The 21,496-nt window shown below is 39.5% G+C and overlaps 1 protein-coding gene across 2 annotated transcripts in view; it reads right to left on the bottom strand.

Annotated features, from left to right (window-relative positions):
• Positions 1-21,496, bottom strand: part of NET1 (neuroepithelial cell transforming 1) — a 72,818-nt gene that overhangs the window by 4,010 nt on the left and 47,312 nt on the right. The window contains exons 1-8 of one of the 2 annotated variants that reach the window (XM_032425938.1): positions 9,664-9,756; positions 4,210-4,317; positions 3,582-3,749; positions 3,109-3,171; positions 2,739-2,835; positions 2,309-2,385; positions 1,374-1,631; positions 584-754 (exon numbers count right to left, since the gene is read on the bottom strand). In XM_032425938.1, coding sequence (XP_032281829.1) covers positions 584-754; positions 1,374-1,631; positions 2,309-2,385; positions 2,739-2,835; positions 3,109-3,171; positions 3,582-3,749; positions 4,210-4,317; positions 9,664-9,756 — 1,035 coding nt within the window. Of the gene's footprint in view, positions 1-583; positions 755-1,373; positions 1,632-2,308; positions 2,386-2,738; positions 2,836-3,108; positions 3,172-3,581; positions 3,750-4,209; positions 4,318-9,663; positions 9,757-21,496 lie in introns of those variants that run through there. The other variant, XM_032425937.1, reaches the window with a different exon arrangement.

Raw genomic sequence — 21,496 nt, 5'->3', positions numbered from 1 at the left:
AGAGGGAACACAAGCAGGGGGAGTGGGAGAGGGAGAAGCAGGCCTCCCGCGGAGCAGGGAGCCCGATGTGGGGCTCGATCCCAGGACCCTGGGATCATGACCTGAGCCGAAGGCAGAAGCTTAACAACTGAGCCACCCAGGCACCCCTCTAGCAGATACTTTTATAATTAATATTTAAAAAATAAGTTTGCTTTCATTCAATCTACTGTAAAAATTGGTTAGTAGTGCTAAAAGCTACTTCCATTACTATAAACTTCGAAAAATTTTTTGGAGGACACACTTTTTTATTATGAAACTAATAATTTATTTAGAAAGGAACCCCTAGCCAAACAAGTTGATTTATGCTTCAAAACTAAAAAATAAAGTATAAACCATTTTCTACCAAGACATTTAAGTCATTCTGTCACAAAAGAAACCAAAGTTTGCTTTATCAAAGCTGTTAACATAAAATAAAAACCAGTAACCTTTCACTGTGTGATGAATTTATTTTAAAACCTGCTTCATGACTTACGCAGAAAAAATTAAACAAGGTAGGAAGATGAAAGTAATAGCTCACTTCATGTTAGTGTGAAAATATACTCACATGTCCATTTTTATTCTTCAGCTCCCCATGGCAGAGCAATACTTTGCTTGCTTCAATTCTAGGATCCTTCTGCTTTTCATCTAGATACTCCAGTTTGTCAATGTAATACTGGCATTCTGATTCACCTTTCTTCAAGTTGATATCAGAGAGAACTCCTTGTATTATCAGTATCTAAAAATTATCAAGAAATCAATGAGGCATTTTCAGCAGGGCTGTTTCCCTGTAGGGCTAAAACATGATATTAAAATTACAGGATTTTAAAAGCTTGAAGGGACTGGGGCACGTGGGTGGCTCAGTCGTTAAGCGTCTGCCTTTGACTCAGGTCATGATCCCAGGGTCCTGGGATCGAGCCCTGCATTGGGCTCCCTGTGCACTGGGAAGCCTGCTTCTCCCTCTCCCACTCCCCCTGCTTGTGTTCCCTCTCTCGCTATCTCTCTCTGTCAAATAAATAAATAAAAGCTTGAAGGGACTCTAGAAATCAGATAATTCAGTCAGTCCCTTCATTTTACAGATGAAAAAACAGCCTCAGCCAAATTGGGTGACTTGCCTGAAGTCACACAGCTAGCTAGTGGAAGAGATCAGATATTAGAATCTAGTCTTTTGATTACAATATAAATATAAAATGCGTTACATCTCTATTGCTTAGTGCACTAGCGTACTGGGTACTTAACACAACAGAACGCTTTACCATGCTGCACTATGCGTAAGATTTGAGAGTATCACTGTATACCTTTCTAAGGCAAGCTAATACACAAACTTGAAAAATGTACGAATAATTTACTGGACTTACAGCTTCCTCCAGAGGCTGAACATCAGGGTGGTCTTTTGGAGTGTGTCTAAGAATTTCTTTTAACAGTAAAGGGTATTTGACCAGGCGACTTCGAGGAATATCTAGGAAGCTCCAAAGATCTAGTTTTCGACTGAAGGGAGACTCAAGACATCGCTGGAGGAAGTCTTGGACTCGTGGATCCTGTTTCTTTTGATCAAGAAGAGCTTTGGCTGCCAGCTGGTTACTACAGTAGCCTTTGTAAGCATTCAAGCCTGGCAACTGAAGAATAATAAGAGAAAACATGGTATGATACGTGTTTTTGTGAAAACAAACACAAAACTTACAGCTAATTCTGAAAGTTTAAACAAGCTGTGAAAATTTCCTTGCAGATGATAACAGGGGTAGGGTAGTGTTCTGAGCCAACATCAGAATGTCCTTTTCTAATTTCCCTATAATTTGACTAAATCCAACTAAAGACCCATGACTTCTACTTTCTCCCAGCCTCAGTTAGATGCTAGTCTTCTATATTCTCAGGGCACCTGAGTTCCTCTACCACGGTCATCACCAACCTTGAGACTGCTTATGTACTTGATTATCCTCTCACTAGATTATCAATGTGGAGACGTCTTTCACCACTGAATCCCCCGTGGTCCCTCCTAGAAAAGCACCGAGCATCTAGCAGGCACTCAAATGTTAACTAAGGGAACAAAACACATAATGTGGAAATTCTGTCTAAAGAGGAATATATTTTTAAAACAAATAAATCCCTATCATTCATGAAGTATTTTTTTAAACACTGTAACTTCTTACAGCTATATAATTTTGTTCAGTTTTAATGCCTTGTTTATCTGTTTTTAGAATTTAGTTACTGGATCAAATAGATCTGCTATTCAACACAAATGACGAGTATGGCATATATGTATAAAACTATCTGGTGTAAGCAACTCACTACATACCCAGTTCACAAGGATGTGACCAATTTGCTCCACTGTTCCACCAGGTTTGGTCGCTTCTCCTATTCTTGTCAACAAATCTGAAATGCAAAGAGGCAGGAATACCAATAACAAATTTATTTAAAAAAATAATTCAGCACTAAATTAGAAGTTTAGATTAAAAAAAACTTGTGTTGGGGCACCTGGGTGGCTCACTCGGTTAAGCATCTGACTCTTGATTTCAGCTCAGATCATGAGGGCAGGGTCGTGAGATCAAGCCCCATGTCGGGCTCTGCCCTGGGCATGGAGTCTGCTTGAGATTCTCTCTCCCTCTCCCTCTGCCCCTTCCCACCCCCCCAGCTTGCCCTCTCTTAAACAACAACAACAACAACAACAACACTAATTTGTGTTAATGCTGTTCAGATACTAATGAAAATTAAATAGCGTATCTTACCTTCATGGAGAGGTATGTAAGCGTCCAAATCACCAAATATATGGGTGAGTTCCTCTTCTGACATAATAGACAGCTTTAACATAGGGTCATGGTAGGCCTATCAGAAGGGGAGAAGTATGTCACCCAAAAAGATCAAGCAAATAAAACATGATGAGAGACCTTCCTTGAACGCAAACATGACTAACTATATAAAAGCTAAGCGTGGATTCTATTTGTTATACATAAAAGAAACTAAAGTATATGTTAATACCCAAACAGATTCTCTTACTGATACTCATATTTAAAGAGATTTAAAGCCATATAGAAGTTTATAACTTGTGAAATACAATTTTTTAAAACTAGGGCATGTGATAAAAAGGTATTTACTGACCTTTCTTGCAAGCTTGAGATCCTCAATTAAATCCTGTTCACCTCGGGACATTTCATATATTGCCTAAAAAGAAAAAAAAAGATCCAGCAAACATTATAGGTCATTCCTTCCTTTGAGAAAGGAAAATTATATGCAATTGATATTTATCATTAATTATTTAACTGACATTTTGAAGAGTGTTTTTTAAAGTGATTCTGTCTGAAAACTGTAATTCAAAATGGAGTCTCAAATAAGAGGTTGCCATGTTTTACAACTTTACTCCATTAGAGTTAACTCTGATGACCACCATTCATCACAAAGTGTTGCTGCTCAGCATGTGTTGTGGATTACCACTCAGATATTAAAATGCTGCTGATTTTTGCCTCAGGCATTAGTCTGCTATTCTTCTGACAAAACATGTTTTAAAAAACAGGGACAATTTTTTTTTTAGTATAAGCCAATACATATGGCCTTGCTACTGAATGCCAGCTTACCTCCTGACGTTTGATTTCTTTGGTAGTTAAAGACTCTTTCATACTGACATCTAACATCTCTGACCACAGGACACTGCTTCTCCTTTTGGCAGGTGTTGGAACTGTGGATCTGCTCGATGACTTCTGGGCAGAAGCCGGGGATCTGCTGTCACCACGAAGGGTAAATGACTTAAAATAAAATAAAAAAATAAAAAAAAAAGAAAGAAAAAGAAAGAAAAAAGAGGTGAACAAAAGAGAGATTCAAAGGATATAGTAATTATTCCTTTTTCTTAAAAAAATAGACAAATTAAAAACAAAGTTCTGAGAATTTCTCAACACATAAGACAATCATTTGTCCAAGCTTCAATCTAACATTCTAAAATACTTATCAGCCAAAATTACGTTTTTGGGAATAAAAACTATCTAAAACTCTGCTTTGATAGAAGATGTAACTTAATATAATGTATTTATATAAATATAAATACTGTTCTAGTAAAAATATTCCTTACTAGCATGTTAAAAAAAACTTTATGTTTAAATATAATAGTGTAAAACTGTTTGTACAGCTCAAAGGAAAATACAAATTTTAGGCTTCTGTAAAAAGCCCCCTTACTACGTTACTCACCTTCCAGCCCCACCCCTTGCTTACCTGAATTGTTTGACCAAAGCGTCGGACTGCTCCATTTCTTACAGGAGAGATCAAATTTGCCAAGGATGTGACCCGAGCGAGAGGTCGAACTCTTTTATTGCTTGGCTCCTATAAAAACAAAAACAGGTTACACTAAATGTGTGTTTAGGTGTAGTGGTTTCAAACAAGTTTGGACAAAGTTGAACACTCTCAAAAACTAATATTGGTACATTATAAAATAGAGAAACATGACACTCTGAAAATGAATGTTGTCCTTTATTGTTAAAATACTAAGAACCCTATTGAGTAACAGTAAATTATTAAAAAAATTAATGGTGTGAGAAAGACCAGCTGAATATCACTTTGAGAAAAGAACAAATATTATCACTACACAGAAGAGAAACTAAAATGAAAACAAAGACATTAGATTCCAGAATCCTATATAACTTTTTAGTTTAATATAGAGTCACTTTTAAAAAGTACCTGATTATTATGAAAAATTTCAAACATACACAAAAATGAAAAATAGCATAATGGATCCCATGGACTTATCACTCAGCTTTAGTAGTTTTTGGTGTGAGAATGTTTCACCTATTTTAAAGCAAATCCCAGACATCGTATCATTTCATTCTTAAGTACTTCAACTAGAGAATAGCTTTTAAATGAACATATCTGCCACTGGAACGGGCCAACTCTGAAGGCAGAGCATCCCTGTCACGGGAGGTATTCAAGCACATGCAGGACAGGGTTAGGCGAGAACTCGGGCTCTGGGATCAGACTGACTGGGCCCAAATCCTGGTTCTAGCACTTGCTAGGGAATATCCTGGGCCTCAGTCTTCTCATCTGTAAAATGCGGTTAATATTAGACCTTCTCTTATAAAGTTGTTATGAAGATTAAATAAGATACTTTTAAGTGGCTTGAACAATGCCTGCAACACACTAAGTTTCTGCTATTACTAACATTCTTAGAAATATTTCCACTTACTACATAAACACTGGGATTTATGAATAATTAGGTTCTCTCTCAAACATTTAATTTGTTAACTTAAAGGAAAAATGTATACAAGTTGAGAAGAAATAGTTATTCTACACATATTGTCTCAAAAATAATAGGTTAGTAAACACATCACTTAAACATTCAAGGATCTCAAAACTTTACACATCACATTATTCTAATTTTACTGCTAGGGAAATGGAGGTATAGCATTAGGTGACTCCTACAGCTACTGAAATAAAGAATATCAGGTCTGTCTTTTACATGTCTAAGGAATATATTTATTTGTATTTGGTGCTTTTGACAATTGTGGCATACTTGACAAAATAATTCTGATAATTCAGAGGGATATATAATTAAAAATCACCTTAAAAATAAAATAAAGATAACACGTAAAAATAAAATTACCATTTAAAAATGACAGATGAAACATTTTTTTCTAAAAATTCTTTGATATGACTAATGTCATATAAAAAAGTAAGGTGTGAGAAAATGGAGTAAAAATCGTCCCCTTAGTATAATTTAAGAATAAAATGGCTGAAAGAGTTACAATTCTCTGGAAAGAACCTTCCATGATTTGAATCTTCAATGATGCAAGGCCTATTACAGCTCCTAAAGGTACACATTCCTATCAGAAGGGAATGTGACTTACTAAGTAAAGAGACTGGGCAGATAACCAGCTCAGGTCTTTGAAGGCCTTAAGAGGTAGAGTTGTAGATCAACTCTCTCCCACCAAAATAATTAACCCCAAAGTAAAACTTTGAATATAAAACCACTAATATGCAAATGTTAAATGAACTAAAAAAGAAACCTTCAAGATATGTAGTAAAATGACACACTGTGTGGCCAAGGACATGTGCAGATGCCTTTACAACATACATCTGTGCAAGACTGAAGTGACACATGCATGGGCAGAAGGTCTGGCAGAAGGCATTCCTTTCTATTTAGTAAAGACAGTACAAAGAGTCTTCTGTTTGAGTGGAGATAGAATTACCTCCTCACAAAGTAAGATATGCCAACGCTAACTAGAAACAAAGCAGTTGTCAGAAAGTTCTGTTCTACTTTTTGGAAACAGAGGTTAATTCCTCTTCCCTGTTTAAAACATAACAAAGTTGACTTCCTAATAAGTCACAAGATGAGTCATTTCAACTTAAAACGTCTTTGGAAATGTGTTCTTCCCAGTGAACTTGAAAAGTTAGTTTGGATGGGAGGAAAAGATTTTTGGATCTATTTTATTATATTAAATCAGGTTAATGATAAAAAATTCTTATCTTTATAGGATCAGTTACTGTTCAACTACTGATTTCCTGGTAACTCAAAACTATGTGATGTTTAAAGTTAAAACTACAGAATTTAGATTTAGATAGTTAAATGTTAAATATATCTAAAACATCTTTCTGAAATTAATATGGATTTTGTTTCTGCAGTCCATTTAGGGTGGCAGGATATTTACACTGAGCAGTATTTGGTGGTTAAGTATGTTCTACAGTCTTTTAGAAAGCCATCTATCTCCCATCTTCACAAAGGATATGGCAGTCTTAGGAGTTTATCTAATCTAAACTGTCTTGGTAAGAGCTCCCGGCTAGCTCAGTCACTAGAGCACGAGACTCTTCAAATGCCCTGTAAGTAAGTGCAGTACTAAATCAGGAAATGGGGGGGTGGGGGGTGGATACCTCTGTACTTTTCACACATGTTTTTGGGGATCCAAAAGTAAAGGACCTACTGCCTTACTAAAAGGATATATGTGATGAATGTTTAGGAGACACAACACAAACTTTCAGCATATGTATTTCAAGAGTACGAAAAATTTTAATAACTTAAAAAGTGACTGAAATGTAAAGCTGAGGATGGTTCACTTCTAACCTTAGGATACACATACAGTATTTGAGAAAAAATATCACACAGAGGAAACTTCTGTGGCAAAGTGATATGGATTAGGCAGTCATCTATTATATTATAGGGTCACCTTAAAGGTTGGGACAAAAATTTCTTTTAAAACACAGGTTAGGATTCCGCCTATGTAAGCTATAACCAAAAGGAGTTTTTCTTTAGAGATCCAGATGAATCATCTGGATGATCTTGGTTTGGTTATTAAGAACCTAAACATTTGCACTGTCACAAAACTATTTCAAAGACAAAGTTTTTCGAGAACTGGTGTTACACCCACACCTGCCACTTTGCACACACAGGATGCAGGTACAGTGTTTGGAGGTGAGGAAGGGAGAGAGGGGTAGAAGTCTACCTGTCTTACCACCACTTAAAATAAGGCTTACAAAATGGTTTTGTTGCTGCTGTTGTTTCTGTTCTGGAGTCCTGTTAACAGTGTCATGGTGAATACAAAAAGCTTAGAGAGCAGTGCAGATGGTGAAACTATATACTCTCCTCAAAAGATACTCTGGACATCTATGAGAATAAATAAGGAATACCAACAAGTTTTCCATACACCAGAACTTTCTCCTGTAGCCAATCTTTCACCAGGGCCAAAGTTCACAGAGATGGAAAAATACCCCAATACCTCTAACATAAATTTATGTTGTTTGTTTAGGTTAGGTTTTAACCAGACTATCTAGTTTAGCCAGGCAATCACATGCATTATTTTAGGGTATCTGCTTTTAGACCAACTTTTTAATTAATTTATTTTACTAATCCAGTTGTAAACAGAAAATTGTTAAGATGGATTTTAAGTCTTTTACTGGGATGTATCTTGCACATAAAAACAAAAGCACGGAAAAACTGTTGTGAACGCAGGTTTTTTTGGTAAGAAGTTTTTTGCTACTAATGATGTCATGAAAGAGGGTAGGCTAGGAGGGTCTCTTCTATAGTCAACCAAATCAAGACACTTAAAAAAAAGAAAAAAAGAAAGAAAGAAAGAAAGGAAGGAAGGAAGAAAGAAAAGGAAAGAAGGAAGAAAGAAAAGAAAGAAAGAAAGAAAGAAAGAAAGAAAGAAAGAAAGAAAGAAAGAAAGACCAGAATAGGGGCGCCTCGCTGCCTCAGTCAGTAGAACATGCGACTCTTGATCCTGGGGTTGTGAGTTTCAGCCCCACATTGGGTACAGAGTTCAAATAAATAAATAAATCATAGTTAAAAAGAAAAAAAAAAAAAACCCAGTATATATTTGGGCTTATTTGTTTGGGTTACTGGATACATAATCTTCTCTCTTTAGCAAGAACTTTAAAATAAGAAAAAAGAAAAAACATTTATAAAAAGATAAAAGAGTTATGATTACATAGGATTTCTTCCCTTTCTACTTAGTAATAGAAATAGTCAAATTTAGTCATTTATTTAAGGCTGTTATTGCTACTACTAAGAACCTGACAACATTCCCAGTGTTTTAAATCTTTGGAGTAAAGGTATGCCAGAAACATGGCCAATGCCTGATACCAACCAAAAAAGACTAGTTCCTGATGGTCCAAAAGATGATCAGTTTCAATATTTACACTGATGACCATGTATGACTTGCCCTACTCAAAGGAAATGCTTACACATTTTGAGAAAACTGAAACATAAAAGCAAAAGCCAAAACCAAACAGAAAAACAAAAACCAAAGTTAAACTATACCAAATGAAAGCATAACTCCTAAAGATGGCAGCTATTTTAACAACCAGAAGGTGTGTGTATGTACGATACAGGGCTTTACTGAGGTATACAACAGGCTGCACATATTGAAAATGTATAATTAGGTAAGTTTTGATACAAGTATATAGCCACAGAACTATCACCACAATCAAGATAAGAAGTATATAGTTAATTGAACACAGGAATACTATTTCTGTCCCCTAGGTGATAATGTAGTATGTACCCTAGGGTAAGCAGTACAAATAGAATATCCATATAGTATTAAATCAACTGTCAAAATTAAATAAAATGGCACAAAAATCACTTGACTTATTTTGATAAGTGTTCATAAAGACTTTTAAAAACCATAATGACTTTAGAAAATTAAAGCAAGGAGGGGAGAAGTAATCTAAATAATGGTTTGGTGGTTTAAATATTTTAACATATTTTCCTTTCCAAAAAAAAAAAAAGTTGCACAAAATAAACTTACTAGATGTGGAAAGAAAAATAAAAACAAGCACTAGGTCTGATAGCATTTTAGTTGCCATTTGTTCATTAGTGTGAACTTGGAAGGAAGGGATTCTTATTTTCCTTTTACCCCATAAGGCAGTTCCGCAGACTAGGTAATGTAAGTGCAAGTTAAAAAGAACAATGTATTAAGCATCAGAAATGTGACCAATTTAACCAAATTTAGCAGCATACACATTTAAAATCTGTGTACACTCAAGCTATGCTATGTATAAACCTATCCATACAGTTCCTAAACCTCTACAATAGAGCCAGACACATTTCAAACCTGCATAGAAATCAAAAGTCCTACATTTTAACACGCAGTGAGATCAAAAGTTAAGTTTAAAATCATCCTGTTAATAAACTGAAAAATCTTCAAAGTTCCGTGGAATCAGAAAACCTTCCTTTGGTCTTACCTCTTGTTCTCTGAAGGACTGATTATTAACGTCCAGGACTCGTATAGTCCTCTTGATGGGCAGGAGACCTCCAATCTCGTCATGAGCCACCATGCTTCCCCCAGTGCCCCCGCAAACCCTCACAGTCGTCGGGAGCCGAGCACGCCCTAAAGCGAGGCACTACCGGCAGGCAGGCGTCCCCTCCAGCACCCGGCCCCCCGCGCAGCCATCGGCCCCTGCCTCTCCTCGCGCCGCGCCGACTGCTCTGCGGCAGCCGCGCGATCCACCCAGACCTCGGGGCTCCGGGGGCGGGGCCTGCGGACACGTGACCGCGCTTAACTGACACCCGCACATCGCGGCTTCTCCCTTGCCTCCTGCGGGAGAAAGCTCTTTCTAAGAGGTTTGGAATTTCTACAGCAACTCAAGGCTCAAGGAAACCTTAGGTTAATGTAAGGCTTTTCCTGGCTTAAAAAGCATTCCGGAAGGGAAACTAATTGCTTATCTAGGTTACCTACTCTGGTACTCCGCCACAGACAGGGATACTTTTTCTCTAAAACCCTATCACCTAGAAAGGAATTCAGTGGCGGAAACTTGACAACTTCAAGTAAGAAAGCTCTAAGTCAGATAACCAAAGAAAAGCCTGCTTACTCAGGGACCTTTTAGTGCGAGCATATTCACCACCGTGAGAGCATCTAGGCCCTTACTCCGCCCTTGGGACCGACCGGCAGAGCGGGCACCGCGGGCACACTTCAGGTCACCCCGTTGGTCAGGTGGCTCTCCCACAGGGCTGTAGGGCAAGAACTGCGCTACCTCGGATTTCAACGTCAGCACTGCTCAGACTGAGAAGCACATATCTTTCCTGTATGCTTTAAAAACTTGCTATCTGACACCATAAATACAAAAAAGGTGATTTCGAATAATGGGATCCTGCTCTATTCTGAAATGACTCATCTTGATAGAGTCCTAAAAGAGTCAAAGGGCCTTATTTAAAAGGTAACTTGCACTTGACAGGTAGAGAAATGAGGTCCACAGAGGTGAAGTAACTTGCCCCAAGTTACGCATTAGTGACAGTCTCTAAATTCTTTCTTTGGAAAAGCACCACTCATGTTGGTTTGATATGGCTGCTAAGAAGCAGACTTTCTTCTTCAACAGAATGTACTATATTCTATTTTGAAAGGTAGGATTTATCTTCACTATATACTACTATGAATGATATGATGCCAATAATTTGCAAAAAAATTTCTATTCTCAGGATTTATTAGGATCAGAGAAATCTGAAAAATCTATGTAGGAGGCACTATTCTAGATACTGTGGATGATATAATAAATAGATTTCATATTTGCTCCTAAAGTGCTAATAGACCATTATGTAAAAGGAGGCTACACAGAGAGATAACTCATAAAAGACAGCTTTTGAAAATTCCCAAGTTGTACAGCTAGCTAGTAAGTGCCACAGGAGTTCAGGAGGAGAAGCAGCTTCTAGCAGTCTTCTGAGCAGAGATGGGGCTGGAAAAGATGCTAGAGAAGACATTGTAAGATGTTATTTGAGTGGTGCCTGGAAGGCCATGTTATGTTCTTCATAGGCCCAAGTAAGGGAAAACTGCAAGGATTTCCCAGAAGAGCATGAAGGAGTAAGCTCACAGACTGTGGTCATGGGCTGTGGGTAGACAGATGAGCAGAGGATTTTATTGAGCCCATGAGAGATAACAGAAGTTATGTTGTAAGCTGATCTATCAGATGGTTTGAAAGATGACTGGGAATATAATGCAAAAATCACAATCAGTTATCAAGAAGTTGGCCTAAGGTAGGGTCAGTGGGAAAGGAAAAGGATATATGCAAGGGGCAACACACTGAGAAGTCAAAGATGCCTACAATTTTAAAGTTAGGAGAGGTAACTGTTAATACATATAAAGAAATAAGGAAGAATGAGCTTTGAAAGAGACTTCTGAGTTTCATTTTTAGATCTACTGAGGTGGTGGAAGAACATGAAAATGAAAATACTGAGCTAGAACTTGGAGATGCTGGACAAGGACTTGAAAGAAGCCAGAGGGCAGATTTAGACTGGGGAGTCATATACATGGGGATCAGAGTGGAAACTAGGAGTGAATGAGATGCTTGGGGGAGAAAATCTGGACAAAAAGAACAAGGGTCCAAGGATCTAACTTTGGAGAGATGCCAAGGGAGAAAGATTTTTGCAAAAGGAATAGTCAGCAGAAAAGAAACATAGCAAGATGTCAGGGAAGAAAAGGTGTTAATTACAGCAAAAAGATTAAGAAGGGCAAGAAAAGATGCATGGACTTAGTGATTATAAGTTTAATGAGGACCTGGAGTGTGCTAGTTCAGTGGAATAAAGACAGAAGATAAACTAAGGAGGCTGAAGAGTGAATAGAGCAGAATAAATAGCACAGACTATTTAAAATGACAAATAATCTACAAAACAATTTACTAAGGTTTGCAGGACAGTGTAACTTCTTACAGGAAGTGTCAATGCTGCTTCTCTATAAATACCAATGTATTTTGTATTCAATATGATGATAATTAATCTTTTTGCTCTGAGACTTGTTTTTTTTTTTAAAGATTTTATTTATTTATTTGAGAGACAGAGTGAGAGTGAGAGAGCGAGCGAGAGAGCGCGTGCACAAGCGGGGAGGGATGGAGAGGGAGAAGCAAACTCCCCTGGAGCCCGATGTAGGGCTCGATCCCAGGACTCTGGGATCATGACCTGAGCCGAAGGCAGACACTTAACCGACTGAGCCACCCAGGCACCCCAACTGCTCTGAGACTTTTTTAAAAAAAAATAATGGTGATTGGTTATATCTCATCATCTATCCTTTATTAGCTGACCACACCTGATCACACATATGTGGATATGTTTGGCCTTAAGGATGGCTGACTATGTGCAGAATATACAGCAGTAAAGTGGAAGTACCTTAGAGATCATTGGAGCCAGTTCCTTAATTTACAGATAAGAACACTGACCTGCTAAGCCCTCAAAAAGAGGTGAGGCTAGAACCCAGGAGACTGGTTTAGTTTCATTGGTTCAAAATGGTGCAAGTGAGGCCAATACTTGATGGCCACTGAGCTTCATAAGGGAATACAGGCCTTACACTCAGGGAGAGTAGGGAAGAAGCTGCTAGGGTGATCTCATGGGTCTGTTACCTGACATCTCTATCTCTTTCCACTGTTTTTCTATTTAGTTCTGAAAGAGGTAAGGCCAAGGAGAAGGGATTTCTCTCATTTCTCTCCTTTAGCTGAGGGCCCAAGAGGTAGAGGGACAAGTCTTATAAATGTAAAAGCTGAAAGCCTACAGGAGCCACATAGGGTTTAATGGTGAGAGTCATAGCACAAAAATCCCAACTCACCAACCCTAAAATCTTCGTTTCATTTTGAACGTTCAGGGTTGTGGTCCAAATATAATTTAGACAACTGTAGATAGCATCTAAAAAAGCAACAATGAACACAGGATGTTCAATGAGCACCCTGAGTGATAAGCCTGAAAGGATCTTGACACCAACAATGCTCCATAAAATCAGAGGGCTAAACAGGTCCTTTGAGATCATTAACTCATCCTCCTCTGTTTTTAGGAGGAAACTGAAGAACATCAGTGAAAAAAGAAAAGGAAAATTTGTGTCCTTACCCTGTGCTAGGAGCCTCATGCGTGTTACTTAGCCAGCTTTGTGAAGTATGTGTTATTAGGATCATCTTACAGATGGAGGAAGCTGGGACTCAGACAGTGTAAGAAACAAGTCCAAAGCTGCAGAGTTAATCAGTGGCTGGACAGGCTTGAGTCTAGTCTACCAACTCCTGTTAGAGCACACCCCCCAGGTGAGACAGAAAATGCACTGCCGTTAGCATGTTCAGTGCACACTTGGTGCACAGCTGGTGCAGGCTGGCCTTCTGTGAGTTGGGTCTCCTGGTCCCAGCTAGTGTTTGTGAAATAAATGGGAACACTTTACAGAGAAGGAAATCATAAAAAAGTTGAGAGATTATTTGCCTTATAGCCTTTTTATAACAAGGCAGTTAAGTAAAAAGATAATAAAATAGTTCCTGCTGCTTCAGTTTTAGAGGAGATCCTAATTCAATTGCTTAATGTTATTCACAGCTTATTAGAGCATGACTTATAAATATTACAAATCGTATAACTGAAGCACAGATTGGTTAAGTATCTTTTCTTTGTGTAGAAAATCTAGAATTTATAAACTTAAAAACTGAGTTTTCTAGGAATAATAATAAAGCTCTGTAAAAGATACCAGATTTGGGGAAAATATGGGTTTCCAAAGACCAGTTATAGTTATAACCTCTGTTCTTCTGCTTGTATGGAGTCTTCAATGCTTTCTTTCCTAAAATACAAAGATGATAAAGAGAACATTGCTTCCCTTCTATAGAGGAAGGCTACTAACCTTTTTTCCTCCTTTTAAGGTGAAATCAGAATTCTGGAATTTAGACAAACTAGAGCTAAAGAATAATCATTACTTTTTCTGGTCTGGATATTATTTGTTTTTATTTACTTTTGTCTGGAATCATAAGCAACTGGAAATTAGGCAAGGAAAGCCCTATTACGGGAAAGAGAGAACAAAATCTAAGCTCTCTGCTGCCCTCTGCAGGTAATATTGTGAAATGCAACTGCCAACCTGCTTTTTCTCAGCTTTGTAATTTTGTTTATAAGGACCTTATGTAGATGACTACATAAACAATCTTAATCTGCAGAGAAATATGGATAACAATACAATCTGTTTCTTCAGCCCTTGTGTAGCTCTCATGTTTTCTATTACTAAATTAAACATGTTTAAAAATCATGTAAGTGTATGAAAAGTTGCCACAGTTCACAAGAAGTATTTTAAGGGCTTTTTCTATATACAAGAAAACTATGTTCTACTTTAAGACTCTAGAATTTGGGGTGCCTGGGTGGCTCAGTCCATTATCTGTCTGCCTTCAGCTTGGCTCCCTGCTCAGTGGGGGGTCTGCTTCTCCCTCACCCTCTCCCTCTGCCCCTCCTCCCTGCCTGTGTTCTCAAATAAATGAATAAATCTTAAAAAAAAAAAAAACCTCTAGAATTTAAGATTACAAATAACTACTATGTATCTCACTAAAAATAGCTCAGTTTAAAAGAGAATTTTAAATCTTACTAAAAAAGCGCTGATTCAAATATGAACAAAATGAAACTTCTAAAACACCAGAGTTCCAAATTTATTTAGTAACTAGTTAAAAACAACAAAAAGGTGGGGTACCTGGGTGGCTCAGTGGGTTAAGTGTCCGATTCTTGGTTCCGGCTCAGGTCATGATCTCCTGGTTGGGAGATGGAGCCCCGCTGGCTCTGTGCTCAGCGGGGCTCAGTGGGGAGTCTTCACCCCCTTCCCCACCATAAATAAATAAATCTTAGAACAAAAAGGCAGTTACATTTGGACTAAATGAATATGAAAGAAGTTGGTAATGAAGTTATGTGTAGATTTGAATTTTAAAAAATCATCTGGATTAAACATTTGACTATCTCCAAGCTTTACTAAGAGCTTGGTTTGGAGAAAGATCAATTCGGATCTTTATACTATTAGCAAGACTATAAACAGAATACCTGACAGGCTAATAAGTTTGATATTAACAAAACCACGGTTCTTTTTGCAATAATAATACAAACAGCAAATAAAATGGGGTATTGGTACTATTAGTGGTGACTTTTATCTCAAGTACATAGGATAGCAAGTAACTTCCAGTATAAGATCGCTTAGGCTTGTATAACAGGATGTTGAGTGGGATTTTCCTCGTTTGCCCCTGAAACTCAGCTAAGGCCCAAACCTGAAGACAAATGGTCCTGTGTCCTGTGCCCAGCCTCCTGTTTCCTCAGCCCATTTTTACTTCAGTCATTGCTCCAGCAACCAGCTGTACTAGGTCGCTCTTGCTTTCCACTCTGGGCTTCTTGAATACTGGAATGTGGCATTTACACAGGTACCTGGTAGTGTGAGAAATAAACACTCCATGGGGTAGCCATTGACTAATGGAGCACAGGGGCTGGTGGATAAAAGCTCCCCCTTCAGTCCCTTCACAAGACAATTCTGCGGTATATCTTACATGGCTCTTCAGAAGGTTCCAGCAAAAATAAGCCTCAGTTGCCCAGTGGTGACCAGCTTAAATGCAGACACTTGGTATTAGCTGCCTCCTTCTGTTTCAATTCCCCATTCCCTGGGACCATACCTCAAAACAGACTGTCAATGAGCTCACGTCTCAGGCTGATTTCTGGAAGGAACCTGGCTAGGACACTGAAACTGAGCTTGGCCCTGGAGACTATAGACACACAGAATGAGATTCTGGAACTGGGTCCCTCATTGGAAAAATGGTGTAAAGTCTATAGTTACTGGCGGTACGGATGGAGTGAAGCAATGGCTCATACAGCGGTTGTGGCACATGAACAACATAGGGGGTTGATAGCAACTGCAAAGGTTATAGAGTTGGCTGGCTTCTGTTAATTGCTTTAAAAGCTTTGAAAAAGCAGCTGGTAACTTTCATAATGTTCTCAGAGTCATTATGGCAGCAAGGGCCAAGTGGGAGCCCCTGAAATTCTAGCCCCTACACTGGAGCCAGGATAATAAATAGAAGCAATATTGCACACCAAAGGAAAATGCAGAGATAGTCATCAAAATTACAGGAGGCAGGAGTGATAGTCTCCACCCCATTTCCATTCAATTAATCTGTAGGCCTCCTACAATGAGATGGACTGTGATGGCTAACAGTGGACTACTGTAAACTTAACTCAAGTGGTAGGCTTAATCTCAGCTATTGGGCAAGATGTAGATCCTTTATTGGAACAGATCAAGACATCCTCTAGCATTTGGTATATGGCTATTGATCTGGTCTGTGTGTTCTTTTCTTTTCTTTTTTTTTTTTTTTTTTAAAGATTTTTTATTTATTTATTTGACAGAGAGAGGCACAGCGAGAGAGGGAACACAAGCAGGGGGAGTGGGAGAGGGAGAAGCAGGCTTCCAGCCGAGCAGGGAGCCCGATGTGGGGCTCGATCCCAGGACCCTGAGATCATTTCCTGAGCCGAAGGCAGACGCTTAACGACTGAGCCACCCAGGCGCCCCTTTTGTGTGTTCTTTTCAATTCCCATTAGTGAAGAAGATCAAAAGTAGTTAGCTTTTACTGTGGGAAGGACAGCACTTTCTATCTCATATCCTGAGGCTGTTAACTTTTCTGTTCTGTCAGAGTCCTAAAGGATGTTGCGATCCACAGAACATCATGTTAGTCCAGTAAACTGATGACATCAGTCAAACAGGACTTGGTGAGCAGGAAATGGCAAGTATTCTGGACACCCTAGGAAGTCAAATGTATGCCATGAAAATTCTGGGGCTGCCACATTAGAAAAGTTTTAATAGGTCCAATGGCCTGACGCTTTCTGAGATCTCTCCTCCAAGGTAAAGAACAAGTTGTTGTACCTGCATTCCCTAGCACTAGAAGGGGCACAGCACTAGGTAGGACTTTACCTGTATTTGGAAATTCTGCTCTGACCCATTAATGGAGTCATCTCAAATGCACAGTTTTGAGTGGAATCCAGAGCAGAAGTCTCTGTAGCAGGTCTAGGCTGTGGTGCAAGCTGTCATACTGCTCAGACCATGTGACCTAGCATATTTGCTAAAGCTAAAGGTCTCTATGGTAGACAAAGAGGCCGTGTGATGTCTCTGGCAAAGCCAGGAAAAGAATTGCAATGCAGGTCCCTAGGGTTCTGAAGCTAAGCTATGCTTTCCATGGCAGGAAACAGCCTGCTGATTTCTGGAAGGAACCCGGCTATAGCTATAGCAGCCCTACTGAAGACTGAGGACCTGCCCACGGGACATCATGTGACTAATGCAATCAGAGCTGTCCAAAATGAACAGGGTCAAGCCTGCCAAGTCACAAGTTTGGGCAGGTACAGTGGCAACCTATTATATGATGGAAATGGTCTATTTGGAATTTGGCCTGAATAAGACCAAAGGGCATAAGTAAATTACATAAAGAGATGTCCCCAACTGTCCCAGGACTCTGATAGTAGCCCTTCAATTCTTCATTTGGTGGTGGGAGTGGGGGTGGTTCTTGGTAACCAACTGATAGAGGAGAAAAACTTGCCCTAATTCCTGGGTAGATTAGCTTCATCTGTTGTTATGAGCACTATTGTGGACCCCCCTACTGTACTGCAGTGCCATTTAGGGATAATCCTAAAGGAGAGTGGTACAGGGAAACAATTCCAGCAGGCAGAGCTGCAGGCAGTCGTCCAATTTATACAGAGGGAGAAAGGGCATGAAGTACAGATATATACAGGCTCCTGAGAAGTGATGAATAGCTTGGCTAACTGCTCAGGGGCTTGGAAGGAGCAAGATTTAAAAAAAAAAAAAAAAGGCTGAGAGGATTTTTGGAAAAGAGGCATATAAATGGACGTATGGTTTGTGTACAACGTGGGAGGATCTTTGTCTCCTGTTATCAAGAGTACAAAGGTACTAGTGCCTCAGAGGCACTAGGTAAAAACAATGATTTATCCTGTGCATATCGACAAGTCTCTCTCCTAAATCACCACAGCACTTCTGGAAGAGCCCCACAAAGAGTGGCTGTAGCACAGGTATGAAGGGTATGTGTGGGCCTCCCAGCAGGGGCCCTCTTTTACCAAGACTGACCTAACCACTGCCACTGATGAATGCCGCACCTGCCAGGAGTTGAGAAATGATGTTGAAATCCGGCCATATAGTCCCATTCCCTGGGCAGACTTGGTGGCCAGTTGATTACATCAGACCCTACTTCTACAGTGGGCAGTGATTCACCCCTGCTACAGTGGCCATCTCCATTGGACGCTGAATTTCCTTCTCGATCTTCAGGGCCCCTGCCAGCACCATCATCTAAAGGCTTGCACAGTGCCTGCTCTACTTGCATGAGATCCTACACAACTACATAACACTACCTCAGACTTCAGAACCCATTTTATAGCAAAGGAGTTACAACAATGGAAAGACAATCACTTGATCCACTGGTTCTTCCATATTCCCCATTATCCAGAAACAGACAGCTTAACAGAATGATGGCATTGTTTATTGAAGATGTAGCTATTGCAGCAGCTCGTGGTTAAAATTCTGCAGTGTTGGAACACCGTCCTTCAGAATGTGATACATGTGAAACAGCCTATATATGATGCTTTGTCCTCAACAGCCATCATACTTGGTCCTAAGAATCAAGGGGTGTTAGAATTGGTCCCTCTCATCATCACTCCCAGATGTGGTGTTTCCCAGGTACAACCTGACTCTGTAGTCACCAAGACTCAAAAAAGGTAAACAAACTAGGGGCTCAGACCCCTCAAGGACAAAGGTGGGGCAAGTAACTCAGACCCACTGAAGTGGTGGCCAAGGGTGAAGGAAATCTATTCCAGTGGTAGAGGAGGAAGATGTTCATCAGTTATGGCTCTGGGTAGCAGCAGACAGCGTGGCTTGTTCCTCTGTGTCAGAACGGGCAGAGATGGCAGCTGGCCACGACGCAGAGGCCTCTGTGACAGGTGGGATTTAAAGGAGTATATGAGCACATCTCTACAGTGAGTGTACAGTATCAAACAGCATTTGTATCCTCCTCCTCCTCACATTCCCTACCGCTACCCTTTGATTAGTTGCACTACAAATCACTCTTTCTGCCCTAGGGCTTCTTGAATGTACAACCTACAAATATGAGGGTATATATATCCTACAGGGAATCTGGACCAACAGGGGATGGGGCCAGTAGAGGAAACTGCTCCTCCTCTGCCTGTGAGGATGCTCTATAGGACTCCTCAGAGGCCCAGCTGCCAAGTCAACAACTTGCCCTGGAACATACTTTTCCTCCTTTTCCTAGTCCCTTATTTCCCCAGAAAAAATATCTACATACAAGCCTTGCCTCAGGTTCTACATTCTGGGGGAAAACCAGACTAAGACACCCAAATTTCTTTCTTTCTTTCGTTCTTTTTTTTTTTTTAAAGACTTTATTTGAGTGAGAGAGAACACGAGTGGGGGGGAGGGGCAGAAGGAGAGGGAGAAGCAGACTCCCCACTAAGCAGGGAGCCCAATATGGGGCTCAATCCCAGGATCCCAAGATCATGACCTGAGCCGAAGTCAGACGCTTAACTGAGTCACCCAGGTGCCCCAAGACATCCATATTTCTAATTTGAGGAGGCATAAGCAAGTGGCACCAGCCACCAGCTCAGGGTAAGAGGAACCTATTATGGGTGGTGGAGGAGTAGAATGTGTTTCAGTTATGGCTTCCCTGCAGGATTTACTCATTAGAGCCTGATCAGGGAATGAACCATTCATGCCCACTACAGCCATTTCCACTTCATCAGAAATGGAATGAGAAACAAAGCTGTTGGTATGGGCCTGTAGTTTTCCTGGAAATAGACTATTCTCTCTTCTCTCCAAGCTTTCTTTCCCTTAGGGACTTTCAAGAGGAGATAGGGCCAACATGGCACTGACCCCATATGAATTTCTGGCTCCTCTAGTACAAAGAATAGAGGTGAGATTGAGGGCATGGTCTTGCTGGGATGGTTGCATCCAGGTGGGCAAGGAACAGCATGTATTGGAAGGGCGCATGGTATGCTACTTCCTAGAGGGCATCCAAAAGATGTGGCTAATCTTGCAATGGGCTATCAATACCTTGGGGAGTTTCACAGGAATGGATCCCAAATTAGCAGGATTTGATGGAGCCATTACTCATTCTCACTGATCCCATAGAAGATGAAATAGAACAGAAGTTACAAACCAAAATGAAAAGGACTGTAATCTCATCCAGTAAGGTAAAGAGACTCGATCCTATTTCTCCTTTCTCCCTTCGAGGAGTCTGGGTCTCAAAAAGGTGGGAAGGAGATGCATGCAATAAACCGAATACATGTCTCTTCTACAAATTTCTAGGGTTACAGACAGATATTACCTGCAGACAGAATGCCTCCACTAGAATGTAAGCTTCATGAGGGCAAAGACTATGTTTTGTTCTCTGACTGTCTAGAAGGAGTTCAATAATGTAAGAATGAATGAATGAATGAAGACTGAATATGCTGAGTGGAGAAAAAGGGCTATGAATCAAATCTGAGATTAACATTTTATCATTAAATACAGAAAACAGAGGCTTAGAATGGTTGTATAATTTACACAAAGTAACACAAGTAGTAACACACAACTGGTTAAGTCCAAAAGTCTGCAACTTCTGAACAAACTTTACTGGCCCTAGCATAATTTCATTTGATTTATGGTTTATTTTATATTAGTTAACAGAGCAAACAGAAGGATATGTTAAAAGAAATAGAAGTAGGGCGCCTGGGTGGCTCAGTTGGTTAAGCGACTGCCTTTGGCTCAGGTCATGATCCTGGAGTCCTGGGATCGAGTCCCACATCGGGCTCCCAGCTCAGCGGCGAGCCTGCTTCTCCCTCTGACCTTCTCCCCTCTCATGCTGTTTCTCTCTCTCTCGCTAATACATAAATAAATAAAATCTTAAAAAAAAAAAAGAAATAGAAATAATATCCCTAGAAGGGTAATAGAGGAAAATACATTAATGAAAATAAAGACTATTATGGGAAAACAAAACAAAAAATGAGAGATCTTGGAAATAAAAAAAATTGTCAAAATTTTATTTATTGCCTAAATAGAAATGTAAATAGGCTAACTAGCAAAATAGTCACTAATAAGTAATTAACAAGCTAGAAAATGAAGTTGAGGAATTCTCCCAAAGAATAGCATAGAAGATTAAAGAGATGGAAAGAATAAAAAAGAGTTAATAAACATATAAAATAATTCCAGATTTTGTGAAATCTTTCTGAGTTCTAGAAGTAACAACTAGAGAATAAGAGGATGAAAATAATCTAAAACTGAGATTTCCAAGGCATTTCTGAAAT

The sequence above is a fragment of the Phoca vitulina genome, unplaced genomic scaffold (genome assembly GCF_004348235.1).
Source record: "Phoca vitulina isolate PV1807 unplaced genomic scaffold, GSC_HSeal_1.0 scaffold33, whole genome shotgun sequence".
Taxonomy (NCBI): Eukaryota; Metazoa; Chordata; class Mammalia; order Carnivora; family Phocidae; genus Phoca; species Phoca vitulina.
Note: the sequence above shows the minus strand (reverse complement) of the source record. Positions and strands in the feature narration are given on the sequence as shown.